This window comes from Ammodytes marinus (genome assembly GCF_949987685.1).
Source record: "Ammodytes marinus genome assembly, chromosome: 11".
Lineage (NCBI taxonomy): Eukaryota > Metazoa > Chordata > Actinopteri > Uranoscopiformes > Ammodytidae > Ammodytes > Ammodytes marinus.
Genome location: NC_137215.1, coordinates 6255508 through 6270490, shown reverse-complemented (window position 1 = coordinate 6270490; position 14983 = coordinate 6255508). Strand labels below are relative to the sequence as shown.

General features: G+C 41.9%; 1 protein-coding gene across 2 annotated transcripts in view; it reads left to right on the top strand.

The window, feature by feature from the left end:
• LOC307257811 (leucine zipper putative tumor suppressor 2 homolog) overlaps positions 1-14373 on the top strand; it is a 48592-nt gene extending 34219 nt beyond the window's left edge. For both annotated transcript variants that reach the window (XM_080037151.1, XM_080037150.1), the window contains 8 exons: positions 5445-6071; positions 7425-7839; positions 8176-8429; positions 8962-9084; positions 9427-9573; positions 9984-10502; positions 10782-10886; positions 11208-14373. In XM_080037151.1, the coding sequence (XP_079893277.1) occupies positions 5478-6071; positions 7425-7839; positions 8176-8429; positions 8962-9084; positions 9427-9573; positions 9984-10502; positions 10782-10886; positions 11208-11390 (2340 nt within the window). In that variant the 5' untranslated portion in view covers positions 5445-5477 and the 3' untranslated portion in view covers positions 11391-14373. The remainder of the gene's footprint in view (positions 1-5444; positions 6072-7424; positions 7840-8175; positions 8430-8961; positions 9085-9426; positions 9574-9983; positions 10503-10781; positions 10887-11207) is intronic.
• The last annotated feature ends 610 nt before the right edge of the window (positions 14374-14983 follow it).

Sequence of the window (14983 nt, the reverse complement as noted above, 5' to 3'; positions counted from 1 at the left end):
TAACTTTGCCCTTAGCCCAGCAGAGTTTCCACAACAGTGATTGCAATAGGAGCCGATCTGCTGCTGTGGAATAATTGGCTTCCTCTCTTGGATACAGAGCCAGCGTTATTAACAGACTTATCATAACGGGATTATTTTGCCCGTCACACACAACCCTCTTCTCAATCTTGTTAGCGAGATACCTTGGAACCCTTTACTTCTGTCGGTTCTGCTCTTGGTGCCATGTGGAGGGTAAACTCACAAGCACTTAGTGTAACTGTTTCTGTCGGAAGCAGTTAGCTTGCTTTTATGGCAAGATGCAGGTGAATAGGGTAACATTTTTACGTATCTATATCATCATGGAAGTTTGCTAGTTGACTACTTACATATTATTTTTTGTATTACAATTTTGTCGGAAAAGCTTTTTTATAAATATGCAAATTTGGTAACACTTTACAATAAGGGTACATTAATAACAGTTAGTTAATCCTTAGTTAAAGCTATTAATAGTTAGTTAATGAGTAGTTAATGCTAAACTGTTAATGCTTAGTTATTTTGCCTGTAGTGTTACGCCTTAAGCGTTTGTGCATCATTGAATGGTTTTACAGCTTCAGGATGCGGTGTAACTTGGCCCCTGGTTGACCCTATAACAGCTCCCTGCAACACTGTAGGAGTTTATTTTTGAACGTGGAAGGAAATGCCTCGCGCCTTCATGAAAGACTATCAGAATGATTTCAGGCACTTGAGATGTTTTCTATTTTTAGTGATGATGCCTTTCTTTTCTCTCCGCCTGTCTTGCGCTGCCGACAGCAGAGAAGGATGTATGTAATGGAGAAGGTGGAGGAAGCGGTGAGGGATGGATGTGAGGGCGGTTTCACACCTGATAGTCGCCGGTTTTAAGTTCCCTTACATAGTTCGCAAAAAATGCCAGAATGAAACTGTGATTCTTTTTTTAACTGGTTCGGTTCTCTTTCACACCTAAGTTTCTTCTGGTCCGAAGGAAACCAAAATGCAGCGGCATAAGCCATGTGAGAACGTTCTCTTCACTCATTGGTCAGATGTGTTCCTGAACTTTTTTTAAAAGAAACTACATGAAGTAGATTGTCTTCCTCATCCTGTAATAATGCATAGAGTAGCTGGCAATAGGGGATCGTTCCTGCAGTTGGGTCTGATCATGTTTTCACCACAAACACACCACATCAGAGTTGGTTTGGAAGCGTAGTGAGACCACCTCTTTAACAAGGTCTCTCGGTACGCTTGTTTGGTCCACTTTGGTAAAGTACCCGAGTGTGATTGCTGTGTTCTCACCATGTGCAAATGAACCGCAGCAAAGGTGGAAACGAACTTCAGTTTGTTTCAATCAAACCAAACATGTGAGGCTTGAAAGCGCCCTTAGGATGGTAAGGTTGTTTTCACTTTGGTCAGAAGAATGCAGCCGAGAAGGGGAGGTGATGCTTCAGTAACTTTAAGAAACGACCAGTGAGCAACATCACAGGGTTAAATTAGGCTTTTGGGGATTTGTTGCCAGAGCAGCCAGAACAAAACAAGACCCTTGGAGGTCAGGGTGGTAGGAGGAGAGAATCATCCCAGCTACCCTTCACTCCTCAGGGGGTCAGCGGGTTACGGCTCAGGGGGGGTCGCGATGGATGGTCTCAGGGGGCTGTTAATTCTATTATCCCTGCCTGAGAGGTCCTTGTCAAGGCTAGGGGAGCGAAGAAGAGGAGGGGAACGTCTGGATAAAAGGTGAAAGGCGGTTGTCAGGGCCAGAGATTTTGGCATGGGAAGTGATCACATACCACACATATCTTTATCTCCTTGACTCATGTGAACTCACGGAGTCTGTCTGTTCTCCCTGTAAATCCCCCCCTCTTCACTCCCCTGACACATACTCACAGATTACGCTCACACACACAGTTTAGTCAATATGAAGTCAACTGGCAGGAATTGAAACCCCCCCCCCCCGCCCCCCCCGCTGACTAATCCTTAACAAAGAATTAGACCCAACCCCAAATGTTTTTGTTCTCAGTTTCCCATGTAACATTAAATTCACATCGACTGCTTCTTTTTAATTGACCAATTTCTTTATTCATTCAATGCATACATCTTAAGGGCCCAGTATGCTGGAAATAAACAAGTTGTAATTCCCCTTTTCCTCTGTACCAAAAATCCCAGTTAAACCTGCCAAGATCCTCATTTGTGTGCAATTGGAATGGTTAGACACTGGTTTTTCTCACCTCTGCTCGGCTGGGCTTTCAGTGTAAACGAAGGACCCTTGTGAACTCGTAATTTGCGCGTAAAGTAAGTACCAATGTCGGCACGTCAGCACTGGCAACAGAGAGACAAACATTATTGTTTACTTCAGTGAGCAGCTGAAACATCTTTCCAACTTCACTGCAGTCTCACAGAGCTGGTGCAGACAGATGCATAGATTAAAATGAAAGAGGATTTGAACCTGTGGTCTGCTGCTTCTGAGGACTGAGCCTCTATTGGGGGCCGCCCTAAAGTTTCAGTATTGTTTGACTAAAGGCATCAGCATTTTTATACAAAGTGCTTGTCAAATAGTTGAAAAGTTCCTAAAGAATTCTTCTTCCTATGACGTTGTGATGATCCAGGGGGCTGCAACCGCCAAACTTTACGAGACCCTCAATCTATAAAAGCACGCCCTCTTCACGCTATAAAAGAGAAACTTCCGCCGCTTTGTCATTTAATGTGTCGTTTGAAGACAATTAGCCAAGTGCGCAGAGTTGAGAGAAAAGTCAGGATTTGAACATCTCTCTCTGGACCTTGGTCCTTCTTCCCACACCTACTTATTTGAAATTTCGTCTGAATAACAGATCGTTTGGCCATTTAGGACAGGTTTAAACACTTATGCTTTAATTCGGACAGAAAATTTAGAAGACATTTTGTAGGAACTAGCTGGATTAAAAAATACCCCAGACTTTAACTTTAACCCCTGAGGTAAAACATTTCAGATGCTGTTTTGACAGTCCGACATCCATTTCATTTGGAGCATATTAAAGCTCCTGGGCTGCATGAATAGAATCCATTGTTTTGCAATATTTTGCTGCCCTCAAATGTTTTCTGTTTGTCCGTGCATGTGAAAGAATTTGCATGACACACATTTCCGAGGAATCTGGCAACGAACTGCTATCTGATCCAACCATATGATTAAACAAAAACTCATCTACTGCTCTCTCTCTATTGCTCCATTGTCGTTATTGGCATTGTTTACAAAACCCCTTATCATCAGACATTTAATTTAATATAAGACTGACTCGAATGAAATTACGTGAACACTCTTTAATCATCCATTTTGTGTGTGTGTGTGTGTGTGTGTGTGTGTGTGTGTGTGTGTGTGTGTGTGTGTGTGTGTGTGTGTGTGTGTGTGTGTGTGTGTGTGTGTGTGTGTGTGTGTGTGTGTGTGTGTGTGTGTGTGTGTGTGTGTGTGTGTGTGTGTGTGTGTGTGTGTGTGTGTGTGTGTGTGTGTGTGTCGTAGTGTCATTCTGTTTGATTGTGCCTTGGCAGACTGTGTCGGCCATCACTGGCATGGATTATTACACTTGGCCAGACGGATTTTGGGCTTGGCACGGGATGCTGAGGATATGTGTCCTCTGTCTAACCCCCCCGGGCAACTAACACTGATAATACTATCTGCAAATGGAAATACTTAATCTGCCGCCACTTACTGTGTTGTTAATATTATGTAGCCTATCCACATTTCTCATCCGAAAATAGTGCAGTGACCAAGTTTTTTTTTTATCTTTAAACAGTAAAATGACTAGAGGTCTAAATCACTGGTCATCTCAATAGGATATATCGATTTATTGGACAACGATACTGTATTTGCTGATATCACAAAGTCTTCCGCGATAAGAATTCGTTTTGATTCGATTCAGGGACCTGAGATCGATATGTGGGGATATCATATGCCCATTTAACCCAACCTGTAACCTTTAAACATCTTATTTTGCCATTTTATTTCTGAGCTCTTACAGATATTTAAATGAAAAACAATCCATTCATCGATGTTTGGCCGTTTCTTCGATGCAATTAGATTTTTCGCCAATTAAATGATACATTGAACGTTTCACCCCTAGAAGTGACTAGTATTCAAAGCCCTTTAGAAGTAAATAATGGATGACTGCTAAACAGGTTCAGACAGGGACATGTAGGAACAAATCTCAGAGCAGCTGTGGGCGGTTATGACCTCTGTCTTCTTAATTCTACGTCTTTACTAAATCCATCACAGATATTTAAATATAAGACAATCCACTATTTTAGTGGAAATAGTGTCACACAGACGTGGGTAGAGATTTTCAAAATAAAAGCGTATTTTAAATAACGCGATATGTATTGATGTTTGGGCTCTGACGCAATTAGATATTCGCCCATTAATCGATACTTTAATCTGGTTTGATTTACGTTACACCGCTAGAAGTGTCAAGTATTCAAGGCCCTTTTAGAAGTAATAATAAACAAATCTCAGAGCAGCTGTGAGTGGTTATGACCTCTGTCTGTTTAATTCTATGGCTTTACTAAATCCATCCTCGTTTCTTTCTCTTACTGTTTAGCTAATGACATTGACTCTAAACAATGGCGTCGCTACAGATACAGAGTGTATTTAAATGGGGTCGAGCCTTTACTGGAGGGTCTAGGGACTTGTTTGATATAAACAGCTGTTGAGTGGCAGTAGTCGATGAGATTTCTGCTATAGTGAAAATAGGCATAAAACAAATTATACAAAATAGTTTTGTATTCTAATGAGTGATATAAAAGTTATACAGTATATAAACTGCCTTGCACTTTATTTTATTTTCATATTTTTTTACTGTACTGCCCACTTGGAAAAATCAATGGGAGAGCCCTGAATTGACCCACTACAATGATGACAGTTCACTCTTTGTCATTGGAGTCGCTGCACTGTGGTGAAATATTTCAAAGATATTTTGCTTGTCGGTGTCACTTTCCATCATATCATCGGTTCATCTTTATTTGTGTCCGGGCTGAGGCAGCCACCATCCTCACTGCTGTGGTGGAGTTGCAGCAGTCTTTGCTGGGTCCTACTGCCTGCTATTATAATGTATGTTGTTAATCCTGGGTTCATCCGACATTTTAGCATTAACGATCAGAGAATAAAGCAGAATACATTATTATGTGTAATGTGTAATATTTGTCACATATTTTTGCATTCCAAAACACTTTTTCTGTTTCCATTTTAACCTGAAACTTTTGTTTGCGTTTTTTGATATTCTATTAGATGCTATCTCTTTTAACATTTAACAACTTGTCTGCCTGTTTTTGTATTTTGTTTTTATTATCTCTTAAATGCAATTTCAATATTTTTTTTATGTCTTTATTTTTATGAATGTATGTGTCTGAATTGTGCAATATGAACAAACATATAACTTGCATTGCATGTAGAGTATGAATTTAAAAAAGTCTTATTTCTCTCTCTCTTTCCTCAGAGTGTGTGGTGTGTGTGAGGCCGTCCGGGTGCCATGGCTCTGGTTCAGGCACTTCCTGTGACTGACCACCCTACCCCAGGTCTAGACATCCAGCAGCACTCCCCCTCTGGCCCCTGCCCCGTGCCCTGTGGACCCTGCACCCCCGGGACAGCCATGGGTTCTGTCAGCAGCCTCATATCGGGCCGGACGTACCAAGAGAGACACTGTCGGGCCATCAGCGAATTCACCACCAAATCAAAACGATCCACGCCGGCTACAAACTGCTTCCGAGTTCAGGATAGCACCCTTCGCAGTGGGAGTTCATTGGAGCAACTGCTAGTTATCAGCAACCAAACACTTCCACAGGCCCAGATTTTGCCTCCGCCGCTGCCCACAAAGAAGCAGCCGAGGCCGGGTAACTCTGCCTCGACAGGGGGCGGTGGGTCTGGTGGGACTGGAGCAGTGAGTTGTGGAGCTAATGGGAACTTTGGGTTTGTGAGCGATGAGGTCGTGGTTGGAGACTGGAATGACAACCAGGTGCTGTCAGCTGTGAGTCCCTGCAGTGACTCAGAGGACAACAGGGCCATGAACGGGAACATAGGAGGACCGCCGCCGAAACTCATCCCAGTGTCGGGACAGCTAGAGAAGGTAAGAGGGGGATTGGATTGCTGTATATGTCGGCCATTAAGTACAGAAATGCCAAAACTGGTTTGATTTAATATCCACCAGAGAACACTGACAAAAAAAACAAGGGATCCATAACAAGATTTACCGTACTTTATTATGTATTTGGGTTTTCCATCTGTCTGGCTTGTGAACGCAATATCTCATGAACTCTTTGAGGGATTTTCTTCAAACTTTGCACAAATGTCCACTCTAACTCAAGGATGAACTGATTAGATTTTGGAGGTTGAATATAATTGCGACCTTAAATATTGTGAGGGCGCTCAGGCCCTACCAAAACACTCCCCCTTTTATCTAAAGATGCTGCTAGAATCAACAAAGACTAAAAGCTCCTCGTAGCTACTTTAATTACATCCCAATTGTACATGCTGTGACATTAAATATCATGGCAAGGACATTTTTTCCCTGGCCTCCCTGGGATCTACACTGTACTCTGAGCATCTGTGTAGAGTGTGTAACTTGTTCTATAGCAGAATGCCTCAGCTCTCTAATTGGCTGTTTATTTCCATCGATCCGGACGGAAGCTTAATCACCGGCCTGCCAGGCTCAGTGGGATCACTTGACAGTTACTCACCTGGCAGACACATCATGATCAATGTCAGAGCTCACTAACAGTCAGTGACATGTTTAGTGAACCCAGAGGAAGATCGTTAAGAAGAATGCTTACAGTACATGTGATTAACCTTTGTCTCTACTTCCACTCTTAGTCCTCTTTAAATCAGATGTACTCTGTCCTTGCCTTGCCCCTCTATCTTAGATGATGAAGAATCATTTAAAAAATTGCCTAATGAAGCCCATGAATATCAATTAAACCAAATTACACTAATCAGAGCCTGGAGCGGTGACCTGCCCGCATATCACTCGCCCTTCTCTAATGAGTTTCTTTTTCTTCTTTTTTAATTTTTTTTTTACATCCGTTCCTAATTAGCACAGCTTAGCTGTTATCAATCACTAAAGCTGTTTTTTCAAATGGATTTTTTTTTGTGTTGGGGAATAGTGAACTCCATGTAATTAAACTAGTAGTTTAACTTCATTTTGCAGAAGCTTACTTTTAGTTCAACGTCATGCATATTTTCATAGTGATACAAGTAGGTCTATTACCTTTATTATTATTATTTAGTTATAATTTCATATCACATGTGCATTGTCATTTTGATTATTTTTTTACAAAGTATTTTGAACTCCTTTTTTTCAGTAGCTTTAGTTAACCAAACTAGATTTCTCCCTATAGGGTAGCTTAACTGTATAGTTCCACTTCTTCCAGTGTTAAGTCATTGCTAGCATCCACCAACACTGATTATATTTTGTACTTTTCAGAACATGGAGAAAGTGCTGATCCGCCCCACTGCGTTCAAACCGGTCGTTCCCAAGAACCGTCACTCTGTGCAGTACCTGTCCCCCCGTCCCACCGGCATCAGCAGCCTGTCAGAGAGCCAGGCCAGCCTCAACCTGCTGCTGCCCCTGGGAGGGACTAACAGCGCTAGTGGGACCAGCGGGATAGGAGGGAGCAGCAGTTCAAGCTCTGAAGGGAAACGTAACTCCTACAATGGAGGACGCAACGCTCGCAACAGCCAGTCCTGCTCCATGTCAGATTCGGGCAGGAACTCTCTCTCCAGTCTCCCTACTCACAGCAGCACGGGCTACAGTCTGGCCCCCAGTGAGGGCTCAAGCTCTGGGTCTGGGTCAGGGGTCCCGCTGGAGACGGTGGCAGGCCTGGGTCGAAACACTTCAGGTATTATTTTTTTAATTATTTTTAATTATTTTTTGTATTCTAATACATAAATGTTTTTTGGGTGTTGTTTTCATATAAGCCTGTACAGGCTCACACATGCACTTATGGCCTCCTATCTGAAAAATTTACTTTTTTGAGAAAACAACTACTGTATAACTAATACAATAGACTGTTTTTGGACTATATTACTACAGTAAATTATGTAGGTTTTTCCCCAGTTACCCTGGATCATTTTGAAGATAGGAGCTGTTGCACTTCGGCCATCTTTATATGTTTGATCACTAAGTGTTTTTATATTGTTTGTATTTGAAATAAAAACTAAACTAAACTTACCAGGTGGGAGCGGGAGCCACCACGGCCACACTAACTCAGACAGCGGGCGTTCCTCCTCCAGTAAGAGCACTGGTTCTGGGTCGCTGAGTGGTCGTGGTCAGCCCCTCTCAGACAGCGGGTCCTGTGGTCACTCCCCGCCCCCCGTGGAGGGATATGAGGGCGTGGTGAGGGAGCTGGAGGACAAGCTCCGGGAGAGAGACCTGGAGCTACAGCAGCTCAGGGAGAATCTGGACGAGAATGAAGCTGCTATATGCCAGGTGAGACGGCCAGGCTTTCATTCTAACCACACTGAACAAGCCGTTTATTTAAAACAAACAAGTGAAAATCCAGAAAAGGAAATCAAAGGCTCATGTGTTTAGAAAAATGTAAAATGCCTTTATTAGAACTGGCACTTTCTTACTAGAATACAATTATAAACAATACTTCAGGGGGCACTCGTTGTGAAGTAGTTAGAGAACCCCCACCCCCCCATGAGGCTATGGCCTCTTCGCAGCAGACCCGGGTTTCAATATGGCCCGTGGTCGTTCTCTGCATGTCATTCCCATCTCTGCCCCATTTCATCTTTATATCTCCAAAAACTGTCTTATCAAAAAAATGCTAAATTATCTTGAAAAAAAAAACATTATTTTAATGTATTTTGATTTTCACTGTATTTGCTCATGCCCCTCTACCATAGAACACCATCTTAGTTTCACAAAGACTAGTTCCAAGTAGCTCTCCATTTCCTTATATAACTTGATGTGATGTAAGTGCTGATGAAACCCTAACCTGTGTCTCCTTCTCATAAAGGTGTACGAGGAGAAGCAGCGTCGCTGTGAGAGAGAGATGGAGGAGCTCAGACAGAGCTGTGCATCAAAGATGAAGCAGGCGTCTCAGAAGGCCCAGAGGGCACAGCAGGTGCTACAGTTACAGGTACGCAAGGTGTTTCAAAACCTTTCAAAAGAGTTACACCACAAAGGTGGAAAGAAGATCTTTCATGTATATCTTTATGTTTATTATTACTTTGCTAGTAGTCTCATGCTTTTTACTTTCTTGTCTTAGTATAGATCAACATATCTGTTTTTACGTCAGTGATAAATATGCATTGCTCCTGGGTATTTTTATATCGATGTCTATAAAAGTGTTAAATGCATACTTAATGGCACAACCACCACCATGCGTTTTACATGGCTGTCCCTTAAGTGGCTTGTTTGTTGTTTGATTACCACCATATTAGGGAATTATAAAACATTGCTCTCTACTTAATGTCCACAGGTATTTCAGCTGCAGCAGGAGAAGAAGAAGCTGCAGGAGGACTTCTCCAACCTGCTGCAGGACAGAGAGACGCTGGAGAGACGCTGTGCGGCCATCCAGAGAGAGCAGACTCAGCTGGGGCCACGGCTGGAGGAGACCAAGTGGGAGGTGAGGGAGGGTCACGTGATAAGAAGGTGTTCTGGTTATTAGAAATACTATGTACAGCTCTCAAAAATGCATTTCGGTGCATATTTCATCTTTTCAAGAACAAATTGTATCATAAATCAGACAATTAACAGCTAATGAACAATTCCCTCTGTAATAACCTTCAGAATAGTGCTAAGAATGATTATGGAAAGTTGAGTTGATGTAAGTGCACTTTACTGGTTGTATAGAAGAAATATGCAAACGCAAACAGACAAGGTTTAGTCAAATAAACACCTTTTAACTTTTATTTATACTAGTATGAAAAAAGACATGTTATGGAAGCAAAATACACCTCAACATCTCAAAATCTGTCCTATATTTTCAACATGTCCACCATCACTCTCTCATCTCCCGTCCTCTTGTCTCTTCAGGTGTGTCAGAAGTCCGGAGAGATCTCCCTCCTAAAGCAACAGCTGAAAGAGATCCAGTCTGAGCTCAGTCAAAAGGCCGGTGACATCGTGGTGTTGAAGGCTCAGCTGAGAGAGGCGCGCTCCGAGCTACAGGCCAGCCAGGTCCGGTCCCAGGAGGCCTCAGCCGCCGTACGCACCCGAAATCTGGAGCTGGAAGTCTGTGAGAACGAACTGCAGCGCCGCAAGAGCGAAGCCGAGCTGCTCCGAGAGAAAGTAGTCCGTCTGGAAGAGGAGACGGCCCGCCTCCGAGACGCTCTGTCCAATCACAGCGGCTTCTCGTTGCCGGGGAACGTGAATAACATGATGAAGGGCCAATGCATGAGCCTGAACCTACATCAGGGCAGCAGGTCGGGGAGGGGCGGACCCAGCCCCTGTGTCTACCGGGACAGTGAGGAGACACACCTGGTGTGGGGAGGAGAGAGTGATGAGGCAAAGGCTCAGAGGCAGAACGCAGAGACAGTGTTGGGACTCAGACAACAGGTACAAGCTCTTTTACAGGCATAAGACAATTTAATAAATGAAACAGTACAGGAGTGGAAAGTTAATTCTAAGTACATTTCCTCAACTACTGTTTTAATGTACTTGTACTTTACTTAGGTATTTCAATCTTCTCCTATTCTATACTTTATCTGCTTTCTCTTAACTTAAAGTAAGATTTTGAGCGTAGCATGTTTACATTGTGGTTATTACTTTTGCTCAAGTCAAATAGAAAAAATAAAGGAGTGTAATTTTTTAACATCTTCTCTGTGTATTTCTCAGATGGACCGTCTGAAAGCTGAACTAATGTACGAGAGACGGACGGGTGAGGAGCAACTGTCTCGGTTTGACGACGAGAGGAGGGTGTGGCAGGAGGAGAAGGAGAAGGTAAGCCATTGTTATAGCCATTGTCATTTAGTGTCACACATGTCAAGATACATGTCAAGATACATGTGGCTATTGAACACATTTGAAAGCTCACTCACTCTGATCCAATAGAATAGAATAGAATAGAATAGAATAGAATAGAATAGAATAGAATAGAATAGAACAATCTTTATTGTCATTGTAGCCTACTTGTACAACGATATTGGATGCATTTCTGCTAGTGCAAACAAAGGAAAAGTGCAAAAAAGGTTAATAAATATTTTTTTCGAAAACCTGCCTACACCTGCCTAGTACTTACCTAGTAAACTCCCCTCCGCCCAGGTGATCCGCTACCAGAAGCAGCTGCAGCAGAACTACATCCAGATGTATCGGAGGAACCGTGATCTAGAGCGAGTGATGAGGGAGCTGAGTCTGGAGCTGGAGAACAGGGACATGGAGGACTACGAGGTGCGCAGCGGCTCCAACGACATTCACTTTGAGGAAATCACCGCCACCGAAATATGAAAACATAAAAAAAAAAACTCAAAAACTAACACTCTTACACAGTAATATCTGCACAGGAACCACGGAAACACAACTCACAAATGACTCACAAATACTGCACTTAAACATGGCTTTACCCCGGACCAATGAGGGAGCGCTACCCACTCACTCATCACTGTCAAAAAAGGGAAGATCTCCCAAATGGTGCATTCTGAACTACTCCGATTAATCCTTACAAGGTGCCCTCCCCCCCCTTCCAGAGGGTTTTATTCCACTACAAAGCCAGCACAAAGACTTCTCTCCTACCATGGGAGACAAAGCAGTGCATTTCTCTCTCAGACCACGTTCAAATCAGGGTATTGGGAAAAAACGATGGGAACCTACAATGCAAAAAAAAAAATGTTACAGCAATCTGGTGGAAGCGCAGTTTCTCCATAGCACACAAGGCTAAAACACAAGACCAGCAAGAGCCGTGCATGTGTTGTCGATGCAGCGTGACAACCGGCAAACAACCGCTGCTGGCCCTTAATGATGACCTCATCACGTCAACAACAACGGCCGCACAAGTCCACCAAGTAAACAGCTCAAAGGGATAACAACACCAAATATTACGACATCAACTGTTTTTGTTTTTTGGGTATTCAGAGGATCAGCATTTCACTTTTTTTTTTTTACAAATTATAAAAGGATAAGACGGATATTTCTTCAGCAGTGTGTGTTGGAAAAAGAATGTATTGTGACTTATCACGCCAGAGATATGCAGTAAGGATGGAGATGAAACTAGCATGTCACCAAGGGAAACACGGTATGGAGTTTTGCACAACTTTTCACTATCTTCGGTTTGGGATACAACTGTCTTCCCTTCTATAGCAAATCGTCGAAGATAAACATGCCGGCTTTGTCAAGTGTTCCAGAGTTTGCTTATACGTGGACATCCTATTCTGTCATTTTCCCCCAAACATCCCCGGGACACACACAAACCAAACGTTCAAAGGGAAAAGGCAGTTTTTTTTTTTAAACGCTGCTCATGTTTTTTCTAGACCACCAACAGTCACTCCGTTGCGCTCTATCAACTTGTCCACTCACTTTTACACAATGCAGTAATCTCTGACATAAACATTTACATTTCACAATTATGTAGCACCAGGAAGCAGACCGTAGCATGGGAGATATCACCAGGATTCTGTGGATTCTCCTCAATTTGTTCTGCCTCTATTTCCATCACTATCTCTAACTTCTTGCTCAACTATTTTTCTACCAATGCAAAAGCACCTCAGCAGTCGGTATTAGGAAACTAAAAAATGCAGAATATTCTCTTTGTTTTGTGGCGACGTCACCGAGAGATTCAAGCCGTTGTTTGATCTTGTAGGCATGCTTATTCAAGAGTTTCCGTTCATTTTCCCATTAGGGCTCTTTATTTAGCAGCCCGAAGCCAAAAAAAAAAACACTTTTCAAAGTCTTTGTAGTCTGTTCTAGACTATTATTCTCCACTGACTGCTATATACAGGTATCGAGACTGGCATGCCTGCATGTCTTTTGTAATATCAGATTTCAGAAGAAGCCTGTTCAGATAGCGACCAGATGAGAATTTTGAAGATGCAGTAGCTAGGTGTTGAATGTCCTCAGGGCAGGTCATTGGCTGGTGAGGCCCTAAATATAAACTGGTAAGGGGCATGTCAACATCTGTAGCTGTGCGTTGCTATGTTTTCTCACAATACAATATGCAGGACTGAGCATGGCGGGTCTCCACGAACAAATAAAAATTAACTTTTATTTTGCAAAGAGTCTATATCAAGGAATAATAGTTCAAATGGAAATCTATATAATGAAGGAGATGTTGTATATTTTTTTATATATAGCACCTGAAGATATTTTGTCGTAGTACTGGTATAAGTGTGGGTTTAACATACAAAATATAAAAGATTTCTAAATATATATATATATAAACATAAATATATCTATCACATACCATTATTTCAAATGATGGATCAGTTATAAATGGAGACGGCAGGCAGCATAAGAAGAGTGCACCTAATACTGTAATGCATGAGAATATGTTTACATTATATAATCTGTCTGGCACAAACATACACTCTAATGACCAAACTTTTCAGATGATAAAAACAGTCGGGAGCTTTTATTTTGGGCTCAGTTTTAACCCTGTCGTCTCCATTTTGACTGATCTTTCATTTGATCGTCAATATCATATCATAATATCACACCAATTCACATCCTCATAGTTGGGTTTCGTGCACGTCTTTCGTTTTATAAAATGCATGAGACTGGGACACTTTTTGAGTGACTTCCTCATTCGGTTGAGGTCGGAGCATATGCAAACCGATAAAGTATTATATTTCTTATACTTTTGAACTACAATCGAACCCCTTCCACAAAATCAGTATATTTGATAAGACTATATTTTGCATGACATTACCACATTCACCGTGGTTGGAGAGGTTTTTTGTGGAATATGCATAAGTCTGCACTGTGCAAAAAAAATTGTTGGCAAGCAACTTTGAATGGAACAAATTGGGTTCGTCCAATGATATTCAATCTGTTAACCAGACCTAGACTGTTACTTTACTCACTACAGATGCAGTGCAGGTACAAATCCGCAGCAAGCACACAGGTGTTGCAAACCAAACCGATTCCCTCACTGAAATGTGCAAGACTTCCGTTATATCTTCCCTTCATATCTCAGTTCTCCTCATCGCTTTCTGTGTAAATATGTAAAACACTAAATAGTATAACAGAGTGACATTGTCTTTTATTTAGACAAAATATCTATTGTAGCCACTGTGACTAGACCAAAGCAACGTAACATGTTTTTCTTTTTTCTTTTCTTTTTTTCTGTGGCATTTTTACCATCCTTTTTGTGTTGATTTACTTACGTTTGTGTCTTCCGTAACTCATAAAGTATGTAGTTGTCTATGTATATTTTTATGTGTACATTTCTTGTACAAATGACTGTTTTTAATTAAAGAACAAGTTGTCACATCTTAAAGTGATTTAATAGCCTTTTGTCCCCTCTGAAACACATCATGGGTGAGCAAGGTTTACTGAATAAGTTTATTGCATTCAGGTCAAATATCTAAAGTGCTCTGTAATAACTCAAAGGCATAAACGGACTTCATTTCCTCTTTAGATTTTATTGCGTGTCTGATTTGAAACACTTGACCTTGAGCTCTTCTAGCTCTTATTAAAACCAGTTTACGATACATCTATAAGTGTTACCCTCACTGCAATAACTAAGGCACTGTGCAGATACTGTATATTGTAGTCATTTTCCTGCCCGCATCTCCTTTACCTTCATCTGATTTAAAGCTATAGTGCGTAACTTCTGCCGTAACCTCCCCTGAGGAATTCTGAGGGTTTACGTACACTGTCGGCGCATCTACATCTACGCATGGATTTCCGTTCCTCCTGCTGTACGTCCAGGTTTTTTTCTTAGCAGTAGAATCAACAACTGAAACATTTCTTGGGCTCTTCTTGGGATTTTTCTGAGCCCCTGCTGCCATACTGAGAAACACAGAGAGAGTTTTGTGGAGCTGATATTCTTAATCAAATTTGTGTCCACTCTTTGGCGATGGCTCGAATGTAACCGACATTCACTT